Genomic DNA, 21,412 nt, shown 5'->3' with positions numbered 1-21,412 from the left:
GAAAGCTTCTCGGGTGGGTAGGCAAAACGGGACTTTTGAGGCAGGTGCCTCTTCAGCTTTTCCTCAACGCATCCGTCCCCTCCCCTGCGCAAGCGGCTGCCCGGAGCCGTGCTGCACCGCCACAGGCAGCGGCAGGTCTTGGAGGTGGGATGCTCCCCGCTGCATCCACCGTTATCCTTCTCCATGGCACCGTCGAGCATCCCGCAGCCCGGCGCGGAGGCTGCCCGTGCCCTGCCAGCCCGGAGAGGCCCCGGCGCTGCCCTCGGAGCCCGCGGCCGGGGGCGCTCGGTGGGGCACGACCCGGCACGGCGTGCCCGGGGGCCGGAGGGGCCAGCGGGTCCCCAGGGAGCCCCGGGGGTACCCGGCGCCGTCCGCCACGGCGTCGCCGGCGGCTGTGGGACGGGACGGGACGGGAGGAGGGGGCCGCCCCGCCTCCCGCTTAAAGAGCCGCGGCGCCGGGCGGCCGCGCAGCGAGCTGCGGAGCGGCACCGCCAGGCACCATGCACCGCGCTGCCGCCCTCTGCCGCATCTTCCTCCTCCTCCTCCTCCTCCTCCTGCTCCTGTCGCCGTCGCCGCCCGCCGCCGCCTACTTCGGGTCAGCACTGCCCGCGGGGCTCGGCCCCCGGCGCCGCCTCCGCGCCGCGCAGCCCGGCAGGGAGCGCGCAGGGTGCGCGGGGAGGGGACCCTGGCAGGGAGCGCGCAGGGTGCGCGGAGATCCCGGGAGGGAGCGCGGATTCTCCGCGCATTCTGTGCTGAGAGGAGGCCGGAGGCTCCGCGGGGCTGCCCGGCGGTGCGGGAGGGTGGCCCGGCCGGGCCGCGCACCTGCAGCACCCCGCGCATCTTCGCAGCCGCCAGGGGAGGGGTGGGAGGTAGGGGCGAGGGTGCTGGGTGTCGGCAGGAGCCCCCACTCTGCTCCTGGGCACCCCGGAGGAAGGGAATGAGGGAAAGATCAAGGTGCACAAGAGCAGGACGTAAAAACGGGGTGTAAGATGCTCCTAGCTGGAAGAAATAGCCAAAAAAATCGTCTTGTTTGTGTATGTATACTCCTCGAATTTGCTTATGAGTGCTCCTTGCACTGCTCAGCTTCTGTCCGGGGTGTGAGGTAGCCCTGGGTAGCTGCTGGCTTTGATACCTCTCTCCAGGCTGCTTCCTTGGAGGGAAGAAAGTGGGAGGAGGGGGCTGGGGGTGGGAGCCAGGGCTCAGCAGAGGGGTGGGCAGCATGTGGGTGCTGTGGGGCTCCATGAGGCTTGAAGCCAGCCCAGGGATGGAGGGTGCACTTGGGTGCAGAGAGGCAGAGCTGATGCTCCAGCCTGGGATACTGTGCAGGATCACTTGGGCGTGCTTGTCCCCAAGTGTGTGTGCTCCCCTCACGTTTTAGTTTGCTTGGGTTAAAGGCAAAGATGGTTTTTTTAACAGGCTGGCTCAATGCAGTTTTCCATGAAGATGTGTTTTGTTTTATTTTGGTTTTTTTCTGAGTCAGCTGCTTCTCAGACAGCTTTTTCAGACTCTTATGGTAACCAGAGCTGTTAGTGCATTTGTTGCAGTGAGTGCAGAGGCGACACAAACTGATGCGTTCAGGCGCTGCTGTGTGTGGCCGTGACCCTCTGGACAGATCTGTGCTGACTTACACTCCTGGAGGGTCTTGGTCCCTCACTGCTGATCCTCCCATCATATGCCAGACACCTCCCTGCATTCGCGTGCAAGTTTCTGCTGGCTTGTCAGTTGGCTGCGACAATGACTGGTATTTAATTTCTGCTGCAAAGCTTTCTTAAAACAGCTGGATTTCAAGTTTATTAATGGTATCATTTAGCCTAACTCCTGCCTAAGCACCTGCTGACAGGGTGGGGGGCAGGGGGGGGCTCTCCCTTCCTTGCTCATTGATAGTGTGTATACACACGTGCTCTGTCAAGGAGCTGCGTCACAGTGCGGGTTTGGCTTCCCAGGCACAGGGGCAGGTGCACACGTTATATTCGGTGGAAGTGAATGTACCTGTGCTCCCCTTTCAGGTCACTAACATGAAGCAGCTACTATTGCTCAAGCTGGACTCTGTTGTTAAAGCAACCTGAATGATTCTTCATTTTGTGACAGTGATCTGTGTGGTATAAGCTGCTTTTTGGGCATAGGAAATCCAGGTGTGCTGCCTCCTGATGATGCACAGCTTAGGATCTGAGGCTGTAGTTTCACTTTTTAATGTCTTTTCCTCGAGGGGTTTGACACAGGTGTGTCCTGCATATTCTCACCTCTCCATTTAAAAATCACAAGGAATACAAGAAGGAAACTGAAGTCTAAGAACTCAGGGAGTGTTTGGTGGTGATTAATAACACGATGCACGTGTGCTTTCAAATACAAATTTGAGTTGATAGACTAGAGAGGAACCTGAATATTTTAAAAGTCCTGATGTGAATGTCTGATATGGCTCAGTCTGGGAGAAAAGCAATCTCACGTCCAAATTACTACGGAATCGGAGGGGACTTTAGATCCTGGTTCAGCGGTCTACCTCTGTGTTTTGGCCAATAGGAGAGATTTATGAGAGACTTGTGAGACACATGAGCCATATCTTTGCTTTCCAAACACTTAATTGAGAAAACCTGCAAAGAGGTAACAAAAAGTGAAGGAGGCTTTTGGGTGGCTGTCTGGAGAGACAGGACCTGAGCCCTTTTTCTTGCATGCAGGGGATTTGGCAAAGGTGAAGTATTGCTGGCTGAAAGCAGTGAAGTAAATTCAGGATTGATTCCATCAGGACAAAGGTAAGGCAAGAGGTGTACAGGCTTGTCCAGCAAAAATGGTCCAAGGGCCCGGGAAGGATGAAGATCATCTGTAAATACACAAAACAGAGTCTTGCCAGAGTGCACACAGCCTTACAATGGAGCAGCAATGGCAGCTGTGGGCAGGTCTCAGCAGACCACATTCCCAGTCTTGGGGGTGGTTTGGCTGTGTGGTGTCAGTGTGCCGGCTGTGCTTGAACAGACCTGGAACTGCCAGTGCTGGGTCTGCAGAGGGGTGAATTAAAGCCTACTTCTACAAGAAGGGGAGAAAATAATCTGCATGAAATGTGGTCCCGCTGTTGCTGAGGTTATGTCAGGCTTGCCTGGCTCATTAGATGCAGGAATCCAGGAGTGGCTGTCTCCCTTGTATACAGACAGTGCACACCTCAGTTTCCTTCGTGCTTGTTTTGTTTCACCCTTGCTTCAGTCCTCCCCCATGCTGCAGCCTCCTGTAAGCTATTCTCCCCTCGTCTTAGCCATGCTTTTTCTTTCAGGGGGTGGGTGGGAGTCACTCTAGACCTCACCCAGAGCTCCCAGCCTCCTGTTGCCTTCTTGGGGGCTGTTTCACAAAGTGAAAGGTAGTTTAGGGTGTGCTGGAGGGCAACGAGCTTCGCACAGAGTCTAAGAGGGTCTTTCCCTAGAATGAGACCAGGGCAGAATGCAGAGGAGACCCACCTCTGGTAGGATGTGGTTGGGTAGGCAGAAGCACCAATCTGGATGAAAGCCTTCTTCTGGGGAGACCTCCATGGAGCAGGCTGCAGCATGTCTCCTTCATGGGCCAGTTTGGCCTGTGCTCTGTGGGCAGCTGGATCTGCTGGAGCGTTGCTTTATAACTCATCCTGAAATACCTGTGGTAGGTACGGAGGCGCCAGGCTTCCTGGAATTTCACATGATGTGCTGTCTTGATTCACAGCTCCTCTTACTTCAGCCTACCTGTGTCCTCTGTATTTACTGCTAGTTCTGCTCCTGTTGAAGTCAGTGGCACAAATGTTGCTCTTTTCAGGATGGAGTAATTTTTTGGGGGGCCCTTAGAGAGTAAAAGCAACATGCGACTTGCAGGTGTATTGAAGCTTGGGCTTGCATAGTTTTGAAAATAGCATAATATGTCAAATGACATCTTAATGTAAATATAAGTGTGTTCAAAAATGCTGTCCTTGCCTCCCCTGTATCCTTCTAGAGATGATGAGTAAGCTTTGATTTTCGCCAGTTACCTCTGTTCTTACATTTTCTTTGGTAACTGTTATTGCAGCATTTCCCTGATAAATCTAAACGACCAAATCTACTGCAAGTCAGGGCTCTGCTGTCCAGTTCTGAGTGCTCCTGGAAAGATTTCTGAAGATGTTTTTCTTCCTGTTGAGCAGATAAATTAAATGCTTATATTACTTACAGGTTGCGTAATCATTCCTTAAAGTACAGTATATCAGAAGGATTTGTTACAGAATCTTTTTTTGCATTGTCAGTCACAGAATACTGGGATATTTTAAAAGAGTATACTAGCAGAAAGAGAGCAGAAATGGAGAGGGAAGGCAACTTTCAGCTGAGACTTGAGAAGGTGGAGCGTGCAGTGATTGCCACAGCAGAGGTGATGTGGGACTACAGATGCATTGAATAGGTAAGGGCTTTTCATGGATGCCTTTTATCTTCAGTTCCCAGATTCTTTTTAGTAACTGTCTCAGGGTATCATATTTTCTGAAAAATCATCCCGCTGGGCGTTGAGTGCTTCCTGTAGGGAACACTCCAGGGAATGCGGCCAGTCCAGGGTTAGACCGAAGATCTGATCTCCCATGTAATGATTGACCGGACTGCTGGCCTGGGCTGGGGGGCAGCAGCAGGGAGCGCACTGCCCCTGAGATCAGGAGCTACACGGTGATATTTCATGTGACTGAGCTGAGGTGGAAGGACTTAAACCAAGTATGCCCAGGCTGTGGAGCCCAGAGCAGATAAGGGTGAGGAACCCAGCTGCAGTTAGTGACCCAGGTCAGCTGGCGCATAGGCACTAACTGCAACCATTCCCAGCTAAATCCTCACACCAGGTTACACACCTCTCAGCCCAAACCAGCCAGCTCTTCTGATGTAAGAATTTTGTATGCTGTTCTGTGTGGAGTTTCAGGAGAATTATTTTTAAAAGCTGAGTCTGTATCTGGACGCATCATCTGTTGCTGGTCGCAAAAACTGTTTGCAGCAAGCAGAAAAGCCCAATACAAAGGATTTCAACTCAACCTCATGTAAACCTCACCTGAGTTTTTAATTCAAGCTTTTTTTTCCCTTGTGAGGAGCTGTGAGAAAGCTTGACAGCAAACCAGGAGGATAACAGGTATAAAGCCACCTGCTAGAGGGTCTGAAATGACAGCTCTGATAGAGAAAAGTAAAAAATATTTGAGATCAATACTTCACCCTGAGATGCTGCTGTGAGGATTTCAGCCACCTTCTCTGCAGACAGCAGGTGGTACGAAGCATGGGAGACCACCTCATCTGGCCAAGACAGCGCAACCCTGCTGCTGGCCATCCATTTGTCCGGGGGCAGATGCTGAGGATTCAATAGTGTTGCTTCTGAAAGGATTAAAACTCTATTCCACTGAGCTGCTGGGGAGAGAGGAGAGCTGAGGACCTGTTGTGCACTGCAGTGGCCTGGATCTGATCTCTCGTCGTCCCATATTCTCTCAGCCTTTTCCGAACGCTCGTTGCAGCTATCTGTGGGGTGTAGGTATTTCTGCGGAACATGAAAGGCCCGTGAAATCAGATATGGAGTACTGTTGTGGCTCCCTTTGATTTTTCTCCTTGCTTGGGAGAGGTAGAAAAGGCATATTTTTAGGGTTTTTTAAGACTTTTCAGATCCAGAGGACATTGGGCATTGCACAGGAACAGGCTCTCATTAAAAGTCTCTTAAGCAGCCGGAATGTGGCTGGAAGGAGATTAAAGGAAATAGATTAATTTAGCAAAGTGCTTAGACAGAAAAGCAGAGAGAAATAAAAGTTTGAGATCCTTATTGTTCTTTAAGATTGCTAGCAGGTGTGCATTAATTCAAAGAGTTTATTTTTTTTTGCCTTACGATCTGTAGATAATAAACTCTAAATCATCTAAAAACGATACCCAGTTTGCCTAACTGCAAATATCTGCATATTTTATATTTAATCTTGTGAGAATGTTCTCGTACTGTGATCTTGATCTTTTCCTGTGTTAGTTTTACCCTAATAAAACACAGTTATAGTTAGAGCCTACAAGCCTCTGCTCATATGGGTGATCCTGGTTGTGTCTGTTGCGACTCTTGAGAGTGGCTTTTCTCTCAGCTCTGCCACTGGTCAACTGCATGACCTTGGTCGACTCCTTTAATTTCTTTGTCTACTTACCTAAATTGAAAGTTACGTGAGACTAGTTTTGAGAGTTCTGTCTGTGCACTGATCTTAGGGAATGAATCCCGAACTCTGTAAAAGCCTCGAGGCACAGCAGTGTATTTTTTCATGCCAACATCTACTTGTCTTAGGGAACGAGTGTGATAGTTCACATGAGGGAGACTTTCACAGAAAGGTGTATTCCAGGTGGCTTTAGTCACATGTCTTAGATTAACCAATTTACTGCTTGTTTACTCCTCAATGCATTATTTCCATCTGGTTATTTCCATCCTCCCTTTCTAGAGGAAAACCAATTTACTTTGTGTGATGCAACTTTAGAAATTCACAACTAAAATTAAAAGCAAAGAAGCATTAACTAAACTTGCCTGTGCAACCAGCTGTTTGTGTAGGGTGCTGCATTACCTCTGTCAGAATTTAAGGTATTGCTGGATCCAATTTTAGAAAGTGTTTTTCCCATGAAGCTTTTGCTTTGCATAGTGGAAAAGATGAATTAGACTTGGTATCTTTGCTCTGTGTGTGGTCCCAGGCTGTATTTGCTGTGCACTATTGAGATTGCTCTGAAAATGGAATCAAATTCTTCAAAGGTTGTTTTTATGGTGCCTATCATTATTCTATTTGAGTTTTCCGCATATATTAACATCCAACATCCTTAAGGTCAGGAGAATGGCAACAGCACCTTCTCCCAGATCTCACTGGCCACTGATGGCCATCCTTGAGGTAGTCCCTGTCCATGATCATAGGAACAGCTGTCCTGGGTCAGACCAGGTCTCTGACTTTCTGGGTGCATGTTGTCATTCCCCCAGCTGATGTAAACAGCAACATCTCTTCCTGAACGCAGCATTGTCCCAGTGAGTTAGGTACAGTTTGAACCTTCCTCAGAAGTCAGACTTTTGTTGACATCTACACCTCTCCCTGCCCATGCTAGAGTTGGCATACCTTGACATTCTTGAGCATCGGAGCTTGTGCACAGCACATGCTTATGCACTCAGAGAAATGTAACTCCAATGAACATGTGTATCGGTTTTTAAGCACCACAGCGAGGCAAAGCACTCAAGCTTGCTCATCATGCTTTGGTCTTGCTCACTTGCCACTCTTGTGTCCCTCACCACAGTTCCTCCAGCTCAGGACTGCCGTGTCCCCCATGCACCTGCTGTTGCTGGCCCCTCTGTGCAGTGTTCGGTGCCAGATAGGGCTTTGAGCTGTGCAGTCTGAATTTCTCTCTGAAGCTCGTCAAGCCATGCTAGTTCCAGTTTCTTGTGCCAAACCTGACCCCAAATACTTGTCTGTGTTTCCAGTATTGCCTGTTTATTTCTTGGCTCCCACTGGAACATCTCATGTTTCTGTCCCCCAGTTCAGCAGTGACAATGGGATTGAAACATTTTCCTCAGCCTCTTGGTTTCTGAAGTTTAGTACTTGCTGTGTGATTCACAATGATTCCTTGGTTCTTGGTTAGTTTGCAGTTTGCAGGTCTCTGGATGATTTCTGTGTGTTAGTTAATCATACTTGTTCCTAATTACCGATGTGCGAGTGCACCTGGAAATTGTAGGCTGCTGTGAGAATGCATGCCGAAGTACTGCAGGGTTAGGTCAGCGGAGCTGTGGTATAACTGCTGTGCCTGGACAGACTGGATTGACTACAGAGAGATCCAGACGTCTAGCTGAGAAATAGATGTCGATAAAGTATTTGGAGGACTAAAACTGAAGCCGCTGTGCTTGACTTGCATCCTCTGTAACGGAAGTAATATCCCTGATAAGAGTATCGCCCTCACTTGAACAGCTGAGTGTTAGAAATGCCTGTCTTTTGTCGAGCTGGGTAAATTTTCATTTTGGTCACCTCTATTGGTTAAAATTCTTTACTTGTGAATTGGAGTGTGGTAGACAATGTGGCCACTTGTCCTGTTCACCGGCACAGGCTGCCCTCTCCTCCCTCCACCAGCGCAGGCTGGCGTTTGCTGTGCCGAAACACGCACCTGGAGACGTGCCCGGTCAAACCTGGCCGGGTAATTTAGCTGTGTAAATTTTCCTTTCACAAGGAACCTGATAATGGTGCAGAGGTGCAGGATCTCCCTTCCTACACTGCTGTGGGGAATTGCTTCTTTGGCATTGTACTGGCTTGCTAACTCGTGCCCATCTCCATCTGGCTTGGTCTGCTTGGGCACTGATCTGTGCAGGGCACAGGTGGCTGCGCTGCTGGGGGGGGGCAGTACCAGAGAGTCTTGGTAGACATGCTTCAGAGATTGCTCCTGATTGCATCCCTCCCTATCCAGCTTTGCTTGTCCGACTCCCACAGTGGCTTTGTGGAGCAGCATAGCCCCACTTGTCTCACTGGGGGAGAGGAACAAGAACCAGCTGGCTCATCTCTTTGCCCACGTTGCACTACCTGTGGACTTGCAAAGAAAACAGCAGGGTTTGGGGGAGGGAAGGCATACTCTGCAAATGTTAATGTTGGGGCTGAGAGGTGTCCAAAAGTAAATGTTCTAGGATGTTTCCATTTATCTGTCTGGCTTGGGTATTTTTGGGGGTGGCTGAGGCACTCTGTGATTCTCACCTGTTTAGTAATAACGAGAGGCACTCCTGATTAGTGTTGTGCAAATGCATGACTGTTCCCAGCCCTCAAACCTTGCATCAAAGTAATTTCTCTGTGTTTTCAAGCATCCTAAAGCTATTAAGGAAGACAAATTTTGCAAGAATATTGTCTTGCCATGAAAAATGAAACCATTTGCCTTGAAAACTTGAGATATTTTTCAGCTGAATTACGTATAAACACATGTAAGTGCATTGCTGTTGCATTAGGCCATAGGTTTTTAGTTGACCTTTCCTTTATTTTTTCAGCAAGAAAATGTTTTCCAGCAAAAGTCACGCTTACTTTAGGAAGGTGGCCATTGATAATGCCTCCCTGTGTCTTTCCTGTGTCTAGTGGCATGGTACCCGTGTACACAAAACCCTGGAAGGACGTGGTTAATACTTCATGGAGTTGGCACAAAGCTGTGACATACAGTGACCTGCAGCACCATCGAGTAAACCAAATCTCTGTAGGTGATGGTGGATGCACTGTGAAGGAGACAAAGCTGCAGGGCTGTAACTGTGTCCTCTTGGTGGAGTCAAGAGAACTTCCCACCTGAGGCTGCTGGAGACAACACATGTGCGTTTCTCCTTTCTCCCCACAGCATTAGTCTGCTACTTTGCCTTGTGTGTGGTGGAGATTGCATAGTAGATCAAATCAATCTGTATTGATTAATCTTCTGAGCTGGTAAAGCACCCTGACCAGCAGCTTTCTGCATATCCTGCCCTCTGATCACCTTTTCCGTGACTGCCTGCTTCCGTACCTCACTGCTTTTTCTGCTTCCTTTCAGCTTGACTGGGAAAGAAGCTCTGACCCACTTCCCAGCCCTGGGACCCTCCACAAACTCTGCCCAGGGGAAGGTCCACGTGAAGCAGTGTGACTTGCTGAAGCTGTCCCGCAAGCAGAAGAGGCTGTGCCGGAGGGAGCCTGGCTTGGCGGAGACCTTGCGGGATGCCATCCGGCTGGGGGTCATGGAGTGCCAGTACCAGTTCCGCAGCGAGCGCTGGAACTGCAGCCTGGAGGGACGGACCAGCCTGCTGAAGCGAGGTACAAGGTAGTTTTTTGTTTGCAGTGCGCAATCTCACCTGGTTCTGCAGCCCCTGCAACATGCATCTCAAATTAAGCAAAGCGGGAGCAGTAACCAGGGGGTGCAAAAATCATCTGTTTTGCCCAGAAATGGGAGCTGTGCAATTTGGGCTCTTCTGCCACAAAATATGTCTTATCCTCATTTTTCCTGCGTGGTTTGTCACGGTTTGAAAAGCAGAAGGAAGTTCACACCCTTGGCTTGTGGATTCTTGTCCTAGGCCGGAGATTCCTAGACTGACCACCTTCCTTGGCTGGCAATCAGGGACAATACTGTGAAAAATGAGAGTCAGTGCTTTGCTAAGGGGCACTTTAGGAAAAGACCCTTTTTAGCTCTTCTGATATTTTGTATGTAGATCTCTCATAAAGAATTTAACCCTAATTTACTGTTGCAAAAAGCTATTTATGGGTATTAAGGCATTGCAGTGCATGTTGACAAATATCTCCTAAGACTCTTTCACGTATATTTGGAGTCTCTGCAGAAGTTTGCACAGAGCAGACAGAAGAGCCACTGGTTTCTGGTTCACAACATGCTTCAGAGGAAGAAAATGCCCTGTAAGTTCTGTATTTGAAGTAGGAGGGAACATAATAAATCCTTCAAAACAGAAGACCTTGAGAAAAATAGAATGAAGACAAACCCTGAAACTGTTTCTTAATAGAAGTTCCCAGAGCTTGCATGTACGTGTTGCTAAACCCGTCCTCACCCAAACGATGCCTGCCTGCCTGTTCCCGAGTTTCAGCCCCTCCGTAATGTTTAGCAACATACATTTACTAAGCTTCAGTCTTCGGTATTATTGACTTTCAGTCCTTTGATAATGTTTAGTAACTTCATGTTTTAAAAAAAGGGGGCCTGAATAAGCCAATATTAACTTTGATGAAATTTAAATGTAATTTTTAATTAAAAAATAAGATCTTGATTTTAATTAGCATTGGGATTGAAACTTTTTATCATTTCCATTTCAAATGATCGGATTTTGTTGAAGTAAATATTAAGTTAATATTTTAGTAAAACAGCACATACAAGAGCAGATTTACTTCACTGCAGGCTCCGTTGTGAATTTTTAAGCACACTGTGAAAGAAGCTGTTTGTGATCATTTTGAGTGTCTTTCTGACATCCCTACCTTCATCAACCTCAAAGAACTTGAAAATGACAATTGAATAATCCTCATCTTCAAATAGCTGGAAAACATTTAATTATCTCGTGGTGGCATGCCTTAACATTTCCATGGACTCCTGACTGACAAAATAAAATATCACCTGTAATTTAAAACCTGTTTTGGCAGATGAGGATAAGTGTTTGAAAACTTTTATTACACAATCTTAAGGATCAAATGATGATTTAATACAGAAAAGTATGCCGTATACATCTCCTCTATAAGAAGACAGTTGGCTGGAAGCAATTATTAGTTCTCATTTTCCTTTAGCTTGCAAATAGGTTATTTCTTTCACAAAGAACATGAAGACTTTCAGCTGCCACTTTTGATCTGTTTCTCACATATTCCTACTCCTGTTTTTTCCTGTCGCTGCCTTGGAAATTGCTGGTCGGGCAATGGACTGTGCTCCTTTCGCCCAAGTAGTTATGAAGAGTTTTAGGTATGATTAAGTGATTGATATTGCCATGGTCTTAGAGAAACTGTCAAGAAAAACAGAGACTTTTTAACATTTTTTAATGGTCTTACGAGTGCAAAAGGGGAAAAAAGATCGTGTCCCAGTGAGATGGTTCATTTTTGTAATAGGTGAAAAGCCAGTCTTAATTTGCAATCACAACTGAAAACCTGCTATGACTGATTTGGATCACCAACACTTTTCCTGCTTCTAGAGGTGCCACCATCTTTTTTGCTCTCTTTGAAACAAGGTGATTCAGGGAGAAACCTCCTTAAGAAATGAGCTCCCTACAAGCGTTCCATCCATTAATCCATTTTTTTGCTTCGCGTTGGTTAGATACTTTGACCTTCCAGCAGTGGCTTCACTGATGTCATGAGCAAGCAAGGGATGGCACAGCGCAGGAGCAGTGGCTCAGAGACAGAATTTCCATCATTGGAGATTTGGAGAACTCAGTTGGACAAGCCCTGAAAAACTGTTTCTGGCATTGTAGTTAGCCCTGCTTTGAGCAGGAGGTTGTATTAAAGACCTTGAGGAGTCCTTCCATCCTAAATCTTTCTACAATTCTCTAGCTTTCTGGTCGGCTCTGATTGCTTGCTTATTTGTTTGTTTGCTTGCTTTTTAAATTTGTCTTGGTTTTTTTTCTCCCCAAAAGATGCCTCTTCCACTTGCTCTGAAACGCTCACGCTGTCTTTATTGTAACATTGAAAAATCTTTGACCTTGGGCATCTTTCCTTTGGCAGAATCACCACATGGCTAAACTCCTCCTATTATAGTTTTCCTTGTGGTCTAGAGCACACCATGCCACAGAATAGTGTCTTGCCATTGCAGCAAACGTCTTTCTGTATTTATAGGCTGCTGAGCTAAGAAATAATTCCAGCGAGCTCAGGGCAAGACTTGGACATGTGCAAGGTCCTACCAGAGGGAGCTGGCTTGCTTCAGCATCTTGAAATTCAACTCCATGCTGGATGTTTGCAATCAAACTGCCCAGCAAAGACATCTGCATTTAGATGTTCCCTCTTGCACCAAGTGTTTAAAATTTCGCGTAGTCACTGGCAACACAGTCGATGGGGTCAGGATAATGACTCATCCCTAAAAGAGACCCTGACAGCCTGGACATTAGCTCCAGGCTCCATGGGCTATGGTGACAAGAGCTCCATTGACACAGCAGGAGGACAGGTACACAGGACCCATGGAGAAACTTCTCTTTAGATCTTCTCAAATCATGTTTTTTGGAGCTGATTGCTGCTCATTTGTGCTGTGTCCTACCGAAAATCCAGCTTCAGCAGCTCCTCTGCGACTCATTGTTATTCCACAAGCTCTTAAGGACCATTCAGTTATTCCATTACTCATGTGATTTGTGAATTAATTAAATAGTGATCAATCCCTTATGACAAAGCAGAAGGAACCATCTTAGACTTTTCAGGCAAGCATTTGGCAGCCTGGTGGCATTGAACCTTTGCCATAAAAGGAGGTGGAAGAGGGGGGAGAAGAAGGAGACGATTTGAAAGTATGCTCGTTATCTTCAGTTACTGCTGTCTGCAGTGGCCTCACCACAAGCAATGCTCTCTGATTTCCAGTGGGTTGACATCTAGCCAGCACTTACGTGGAGTGCCACAGAAGAAACAAAACCATCACTGGTCAGAAATACCAGAAGCAGTGTGGTACTCCACAAAGTCAGATTTAGCAGGGTATGTGGAGCTGACTGGTACTGCTAGCTTTATATGGTATGGGAAAGTGTTTCTGAAATGCTGTCCTCTCTTCTGGTATCAGTATGTCAGATAGGATACTGGGAATCAGCTGAGCACTTGGAGATTAACTTCTGGAATTATTTTTCAGATTTTCGATCTCAAATATTTCATCCTCTCTTAGCTCCTTCTTTTGCGTTGGCCACTGCTGGAAAATGTGTGAGCGTTGTGTTGCTATCCATAATCTGTATTTACTGTGTCCTATACCAGCTTTTCCAAAACTTTTGATGGATTTTGTGACATTTTTTCATTATTCTTCCACTACCCTTAGAGATTTTATAGAGCATCATCAACTGGAGAGCTTAGTTGCAAGTTACTTGTCCCAGTGACAGAGCAACTGAAATGGTGAGGTAGGAAGTAGTTTGGTGATTGATCTCCTTGACCTCCTCCACATTTTCCTGACTCTCTCATCCACATCCTTACTGTTGCTAGATCTTTCATCTGAAATTTTGGAATTCCAAAGAGCTCCTGTGAAGTCTGTATTGAAGTCACTAACACAACCTCTCCATTACATTCACGATTAGTTTGTTTTTTATTCTTCTTACTGATAGCTATCAGAAGAACTCTTCTTCCTGTTCTCTGGTCATGTTTACGGTGAACTCACTCAGATCTCAGCAGTCAGTGGTCTGAGCTATTATTACAGCTGGATGGGAATTCTTTGAGGGAATAGAATGATGGGAAAATTGGGAGTTGGACTGGGTGAATTCTAGAGGTGCTTCCAAATTCTGCTCAAAGCAGAGCTAACTGCAAGACTAGATCAGGTCTCTGTGGTTCTCTCTTCCATTTTTTCTGAGAAACAGATCTGTTTCCTTCTGATGTGGAAGGAAATTTGGAATTTTCCAATGTGGAATATTTGTTTGCTTCACTGTGCTTTCTTCCATGCAATGTCCAATTGCTTTATTTTTTATAAATCAAGATTTTTCTATTTCAGCCAATTTTATCCATTCCTTCACTCTGAGCTATTGATCAGTCACCTGTCTTTCTCTTCTTTGCACTCTTTGCTAAATTGTGGGCTTGTTAAGCAGTTTCCGATGAATAATTTTGTTTTCTGCAAATGAACTCTGGAGGAAATACTAAGATTTTCCCCTGGACTAAATAGGAATATTTTGGGGTTTAGGTTAGGTTTGTGTCAATCGGGGTTTTCTGGAACTTCTGTGGAGCTCACGGGTGTCATATGAGATCAGATAGGAATGGGTATGTTGATGTCTTCAGGTTGAACTCCTATTCAGGCACTGTACTTTCTTTCCTGGTTAAAATGTCATGGTGTGTCATGGTCACACACCTCAGGGCAAACGTGGTCAAGCTGGGAAGCCTCCTTTAGGAAGGAGGATAGCTTCAGAAAGCATTGCCATGGTCACTGGGAGCAGGTGATTTATCACAGGTAAGTCAGAAAACCCACTCACAGGTGGGAGAGTTGTCCTCCTTGCCCAAGATGTCCTTCAGCAGGGAACCTCTCCTAGTCAAACCACATGTGATCTTTCCATATGAAATACTACTACTGTGCCAATGCAGTCCCAATGAAACACATTTTTAAACAACAGGTCAGATTTTTGAAATTTTTTTTTCAGTTTCTACTAAATATTTCCTGATTTTAAGCCACAACATGATTTCAGTGATGATTCGTACCCGTCAGCTCTGTGGTGAGGATGAGGAAAACAGTTTCATGACTGTTGTTTTTTGCAGTTGAATATTTTCCCAGGACCGTTTGGCTGTTGCCACCCATCCCTAGGTTCAGGAGTGGTCTCCTGTCCCCGTATTGAGTCACTCACAGCCACCAGGAGAGACTGGGGTGTCACTACACCAGTTAATTCAAACATGATACTGAGTTTCTCTGCTGGGAATGGTGTGTGGGTAATGGCAGTGTGTTGTCTCTTTGTATCTCTAAGTATTGTGCTTGGGCTTAGTTCATGCATAGTTCTAGTCAGGAGAGCCAGTGAGGCAGATAAACGCCTTATTTTGCCTTTCCTGCTCCTACCCTCTCCTAATCCCTCTCCTGTGCAGGTTTTAAGGAAACTGCCTTCCTCTATGCCGTGTCCTCTGCAGCTCTCACCCATTCCTTAGCCAGAGCGTGTAGTGCTGGGCGCATGGAGCGCTGCACCTGCGATGACTCCCCAGACCTGGAGAACCGCAAGGCCTGGCAATGGGGCGTTTGTGGAGACAACCTCAAATACAGCACCAAGTTCCTGAAGAAGTTCTTGGGTCAGAAGAGGATTGGCAAAGACTTGCGGGCCAAGGTGGACATCCACAACACCAATGTTGGGATCAAGGTGAGGAGCTGCACTAGCAGGCCTAGAATGAGGTTAGGACTCAGTGCGTCTTCGAACCCGTCCTCAGCTGAGGCTGTTGCGAGAGGGGTATTCGCTGTCCCTACTCACAAACCAGACCCGTCTACCCGTGTGTTGTGGATCTTACGGTACTGAGAGCTCCCTGGAAAGTCTCCTGAACTCCGGTGTAAGGAGATGCATGTTGAGTGGCAGAGTAGCATCCTGCATCCTCTAGCGGTACCAGGGGCTGAGTGACAGCAGTATGCACGCAGCAGCAGCCGTAAAACTCAGCAGCTGAGTTACTCCATGGGTTATGCCACCATCACAGGGAATTTTGAGAACAGCTAGAGCTTCAGAGCTGGTGGGACATGTCAAATAGATAAAGGGTTGACACTCTTGAGATCAATGATGAACCTGCTGGTGATTTCCTACGGAACTAATCACGTGACAAGTTTGGGTCAGGGAGACCATTAGATCAAACATCTTAGACTGTCTGCTACAGGCTACTGACTAATCATTGTTTTCAGTTTACTGAGTCAAATTACTTGTTCGATTAGAGCACTGTCTTCATTTGAATATACTGAAGGGAATCCACCATGCTGGAAATACTCAGTTTTATGGTTGACTACTCCAGCTATTCCAAATAGGCTTAGTGAGAATTTAATCAGTATTCAGCCATTTGTCCTCATTCAGGCTTTCTGCTCTCCGGCTCACCAGTCAGCTCTGTAGTCAGTACTCTCTTTTGTTTTGGTTTTTAGTTTCTCTTCCATGAAATAGGAATAATACTAATAAAACTGAAGTGTTTCCAGGCTGTCTGCAGTCTGAGGTGTGGCCTCTACCCAGAAGTAGGCTCACGATCCTGGCAGATAATGACTACCACTTCTCTTTCTCATCAGGCTGTGAAAAATGGTCTCAAAACCACGTGCAAGTGCCATGGTGTCTCCGGCTCATGTGCTGTCCGGACATGCTGGAAGCAACTTTCACCTTTCCATGAGATTGGACGACTGCTGAAGCTGCGCTACGATGATGCTGTCAAGGTCTTCAGCACCACCAATGATGCTGTGGGACACTCGGAGCTGGCTGGCCCACAGAGACACAGCCACTCCTCCAAGCACCCCGCTTCACCACGCTCTACTGACTTGGTGTATGTGGAAGACTCCCCCAGTTTCTGTCGTCCAAGCAAATACTCCCTGGGAACCGCCGGGAGGACCTGCTCTCGAGAAGGCAACTGTGACAGCATGTGCTGTGGAAGAGGCTACAACACCCAGAGCCGGCTGGTTACCTTCTCGTGCCACTGTCAGGTGCAGTGGTGTTGCTATGTGGAGTGCCAGCAGTGCATGCAGGAGGAGGTGGTCTACAGCTGCAAGCAGTAAGGACACTTCCAGAGGTTCAAGTCCTAGAGCACAAGGAAGCAGTAGGGAGAGAGAGAGACATGATTCTCTACTGTGGGCTGAGGGCAAAGGCAAGCACCAAAAATGTCCAGTGCTCCGATCATCTCAATCTTGAGAGCCTCCGATCTGGGGAGAGCCCCTGTATGAGGGGTGAAAACCAGAGAGTTTGTCAGGTATCAGATAAGGAAGGAGGGACAGAGAGGGGGGGTAACATGGGGACAGCAGAAACACTGGAGCAGTCAAAAATATCTCTCTCGGGCTAAAACTTGTACTCGTCTGCAGTAATAACCCCCTCCTCCATGCCTTACTTGCACTTAGGTAAGTGCATTGGGGTGGTGACACCAAAATACTGAGGGATTGTGCCCTGGCTCCTGGAGAGAAGAGAATTAAGGGACTGGGGAGGCAACTAACAAGAGCCTGGATCCTGAGGTGGCAGGACGGCTGTGGTCCTGCACCAAGGCAAAAGGACTCTGGCAGCAGGGGATTGTCAGTGCTGTTCTGTGGGAGCTGGTTGAATCCTTTCTGCTTTGAGCTCAAAGACACACTGCCGCGTAGTCTCCTCTTGATGCGAGAATTGTTCGGAGCGCATTTTAACCATGTTTTAACCTTGCTGCGCACAGGAGACCTGGAATCGCCTCTGTTACAGTGCACGTATCACAGGAACTCAGCTGAGGTCTGTAAAGTCACCCCGCTGCAGCATGCTGCCTCGCAGGGGGTTATGTTATGGTGGTGAACCCAGGGTGATGGTGCCAATTATGCATCCCCCCTCCCCCCCCAATCAAACTATCAATCAGCTTTTTGTCGTACGTGTACCACTCTGCCCTGGTGCTTGAGGCACAACACATCCCATAGTTCTGCCCTGTGCTAATGGCAGGTGAAATTTCTGAAAGGGAATTGGGAACCACGGGAATTAGGGCATCTTAGAAATGTGCAAGTCATGAGTAAAAACCTCTGCACTGCGATGTTAGATACGTCTAGACAATGCAGGCATCTGGCATGGGAGAAGGTGACCTGGGGGAAAGGGCACAGTCCACAGTTGTGACCCCCTGACTCTGAGTCGTGTTTTTCTAGTTAACTCTAAGTTGAACACAACAAAAACAGCCTGTTTTGTTTCTTTGGCTGTGTTTCAGACAGCAGTTTTGGGCATGGCAGTGAGGCATTCCCTGACCTGGCCACCAGGTACAAATAGTTGCGTGTAGCACAACCTGTCTGGGTGTTGAGCTCCATTACAGTGCTCAGCTGTGTATTTACCTGCTCTGGGGCTTCTGTTTCATCCTGCAGCAGCAGTTTGGGTGTTTCTACTGCGAGATCTCCGCAGAGTCCCTGAGATAACCAAGCAGCTGTATTGACTGTCCCGGTAATAGCTATAAACCAGCAAGCGGGATGCCTGTGTGGAGGTGGGCTGGTGCTGAAAAGAGCACTTCAGTCCTTACACTCAAATCAGAATTCATTGGCAGTGTAATGGATGAAGGTGCTGGTTTGGGATGCACTACCCATAGGCTGAACTGGGCACGCTTTCACTGTGATCGAGCGGTGAGATCTCACCTGTGAGCTCCAGCTTTTGAGTGTGGATCTGCCAAAATCAGGCAGATCATCTGTTCATTTCCACGTGCTTTGAACAGTTACTTTGCAGTGATGAGTGTGTACTCACACTCTTTTCACCTTGACCTTGTTGCCTTTTTGTTTTTTACAACTATTTTTGATATCTGCTTCATAACAGGATGGAAGAGAACCACCTCAGAGCAGATCTAGCCATTAACTGGCTCTTTAGAGGCCACTAAGACCTTCCCTCTGGCTAGTTATAGGTCTTCTAATAGGCTTATTCCTTTTTATCTTTGTTCTGGCTCAAGCTGACTTAACTGAATTAGACTGCTTATGACAGACATAATACTGCAAATAGGGTTAATTGGCCTTATTTTTCTTTTTACCTCCTAAATACCTAAGAACTTAACATTGAGCAGACCATTTACATGTTGCTTTTAATCTTTTTGGAGCTGAAATCTTCCCACGAGTCTCAGCATCGAGCACTCAATGAAAAAGCATCACAATAAGTTAAAATTGGCATCGTAGATGAAGTAACAAAGGAACTAGCTCTGTTCTACAATATTGTTCCCAAGTCACCTGCCCCACTGCCCTCCTGGCTTGCCCAGCATCAGAGAGGAAGGGAATACCACATCCAGGAGGGTTGTTTGGGGATCACAGGCCATTCCATGGAGCATTATCATTTAAACAGGGACTGGGACTCAGTGGAAGGAGCAGGGAAGCACAGCTGGATACCATTCTTTGGGGAGCAAGTGGAAGAGACACCACTCTGTCCTCTTGCTTTTATCTAAGCTGCGCTCCTCAGTTGTAATTCTGGGCATGCACAATCCATTCTCCCTGCCCAGATGTCATGATCTGAAGGCAGTGAGGATGCTTCTATGTGGTGGCAAGTGTTCTTGTTAGTCTTGTGTCCTTTTACTTCCTCTTTGGACTAATGTTGCTGAAGTGAACTAAGGGGGTTTCAGCAGACACATCACTGCAGGTTGGGATTCACACATTGTGCAAATCAGGCACTTGCAGAAGGTCAGTGCAGGCAAAACCTCAGGGTAGAACTGGTTTTCAATGGTTTAGTAAGTTCTGTCTCCAGTTTTGCCATGAAGTCTGAAAAAGAAGAAACACTTCAGTAACCTCCTAGTAACGTTATCTGGGCCAACGTCACCTGCTGATGGCTGGATCCTAGTGAGGGGTTATGAATCTGTTATCTTGTTTCTTAAAAGCAGGCTGTTTATGTCACTTTGAGTGTTAGGTCTTCTCTTAAGGGCTTTGTGTTCACTGAAGTCCAAGTGACCCTGCTCAGCAGCGTGGTGTTTGACTCTGCAGTAGGAACTGTCAGGCTGCACGCTGGGAGCAGATCTATGAAGCGCTGATGTACTCCTGCCCTCCAAACCCAACCCGGACCTGTCGGAGAGCATCTACCATCCATCTCACACATAACTGAAAATCTGTTTTGTCCCCTTCCCACTGACTCCAGTAACAGTGTAGAGGTTGGAGCCTGGCTGAGGTGGCTGTTGGGCTACGGGCTAAACAGGAGCCTCCTTGGACCTGGCTGGTCTTTGTAGGGCCCTTAGGGTACCCTCCAGGTACCTGCAGAGTGCACGCATTTCAAAGTGAAGTTTTTTGGCTTGCTCAGACTCACTTTTTTGTACTATTCCTGTAAAAAAAAAAAAGACAGGAGAAACCCACGCAAGAACAGACACGTAGGTAAGCCTTTTAGTCTTCTCCAATGACCTGGTCCTGTTCCGCAGTGAGCGTGGAAGGGAATGCATGTTACTAACACCTTTCATTTTGTTGTGAAGAGTGTTTCAAATCTGTAGGCTAGTTTTCCCATCCAAAAGGCAAGCCTGGCTTCCGCATAGCAAAAAGTGTTATTTTAATAATACCCTTTATCTGGTTCCAAATGTTCCAATGTTTTGAGCAGTAGGTGTAAGCATTTCAGAGGCATGTTAGGTGTTTTGCACCGCAGACTCAAAAACAAGACCAGAAGGATGGTAAGATGATTATTGAGGCAGAGAGGAATACGGTCAGACTAGTAGACCTTGCAACTTTAGTTATTTGTGTCCTTTGCAGCTGAAACACTGATGTGAGTGGGAACAGGACAGCTTTGTGGCAAGGGGGCTGGATACTTTATTTAGGCAGCTCAATCAAGCCCCTCCACTGTGGATGTTTTGGGCTGAATTAGTCCTTCGGCACTCTTTCAGGCAAAGGAGACTTGTTTAGAGCAGGATTAGATACAGCTTTGCAGCACTTGCAAAAATATCTTGGTTTTTGTGTGTGTAGCCTGTGTCGTTTGGACATTCATGCTTTTAAGGTGGTGTCACCAAGTCCCTTGCCACTGAAAATACTGGCGCCTGTGAAATGTGCAGGGCTTACCTCTAGCAGTGGAGGTTTTTAGCAGTGATCTGTGTGACCATTGGAGCTGTGATCTGTTGGGACTGGCAGTGTCTAAGCCATACCATGTTTTTGTTCAGTCTTGCTGCCAGCAACTATGAGGTGGAGCTGTCCCTTGTCTGGAGTGTGGGGTTAGCACAGTGCTGTGGGGATCTTGCAATAACTTAACTGGAGTCAAAGAATCACCTAAACAAAGTAAATTGAAAGGTGAGGTTGTACCTGGAGGTCCTGGTGCCGCACAGGAATTGTTGAATAAGAACCGGACAATAATACAACAACAACAACAGGAAGGTATTTCAGGGGAAAATTAAGTACTATTTTTTCATGTGCCAGAGGGGACTCTTGTGCCTGAAGTTCCTTGCCCTGCACAGGTCAGAGCTGCTTGAGAAATGGAGAATGTGGAGAAGACCTGAGGAAAAAATGGTTTCTCTGGTATCCTTGGGATGAGTTTGGGCTCAGTTGGAATATGGAGGTTTGGCATTTGGCTGAAGTAAGATTTGGTTGTTAGCTGGTGAGCCAAGGCTGGGCAAGGAAGGCTGGTGTCCTTTGCCTTGGCTCTGCAAGGTGAATTCAGAGCCTATTTCAACCCATCACAGCTGAAAAGCCTTCTGTTCAGCCCCTGCCAGCCAGAACAGTCAGCCTCCCTCAGTCTGGAAACCAAATGGTGAAAACTGATGGGAAACAAATAATTTGACATGCTCCATATGAGGTCTGGG

The 21,412-nt window shown here is 47.2% G+C and overlaps 1 protein-coding gene across 1 annotated transcript; it reads left to right on the top strand.

Moving 5' to 3' along the window:
* Positions 1-500: 500 nt before the first annotated feature.
* On the top strand, positions 501-17,128 carry WNT9B (Wnt family member 9B). The gene is made up of 4 exons (XM_055697820.1): positions 501-595; positions 9,468-9,724; positions 15,113-15,378; positions 16,272-17,128. Exons 1-4 carry the CDS (start codon positions 501-503, stop codon positions 16,746-16,748), a joined length of 1,095 nt encoding a protein of 364 aa, XP_055553795.1. The 3' UTR covers positions 16,749-17,128.
* The last annotated feature ends 4,284 nt before the right edge of the window (positions 17,129-21,412 follow it).

Source organism: Falco cherrug, chromosome 20 (genome assembly GCF_023634085.1).
Source record: "Falco cherrug isolate bFalChe1 chromosome 20, bFalChe1.pri, whole genome shotgun sequence".
Lineage (NCBI taxonomy): Eukaryota > Metazoa > Chordata > Aves > Falconiformes > Falconidae > Falco > Falco cherrug.
Note: the sequence above shows the minus strand (reverse complement) of the source record. Positions and strands in the feature narration are given on the sequence as shown.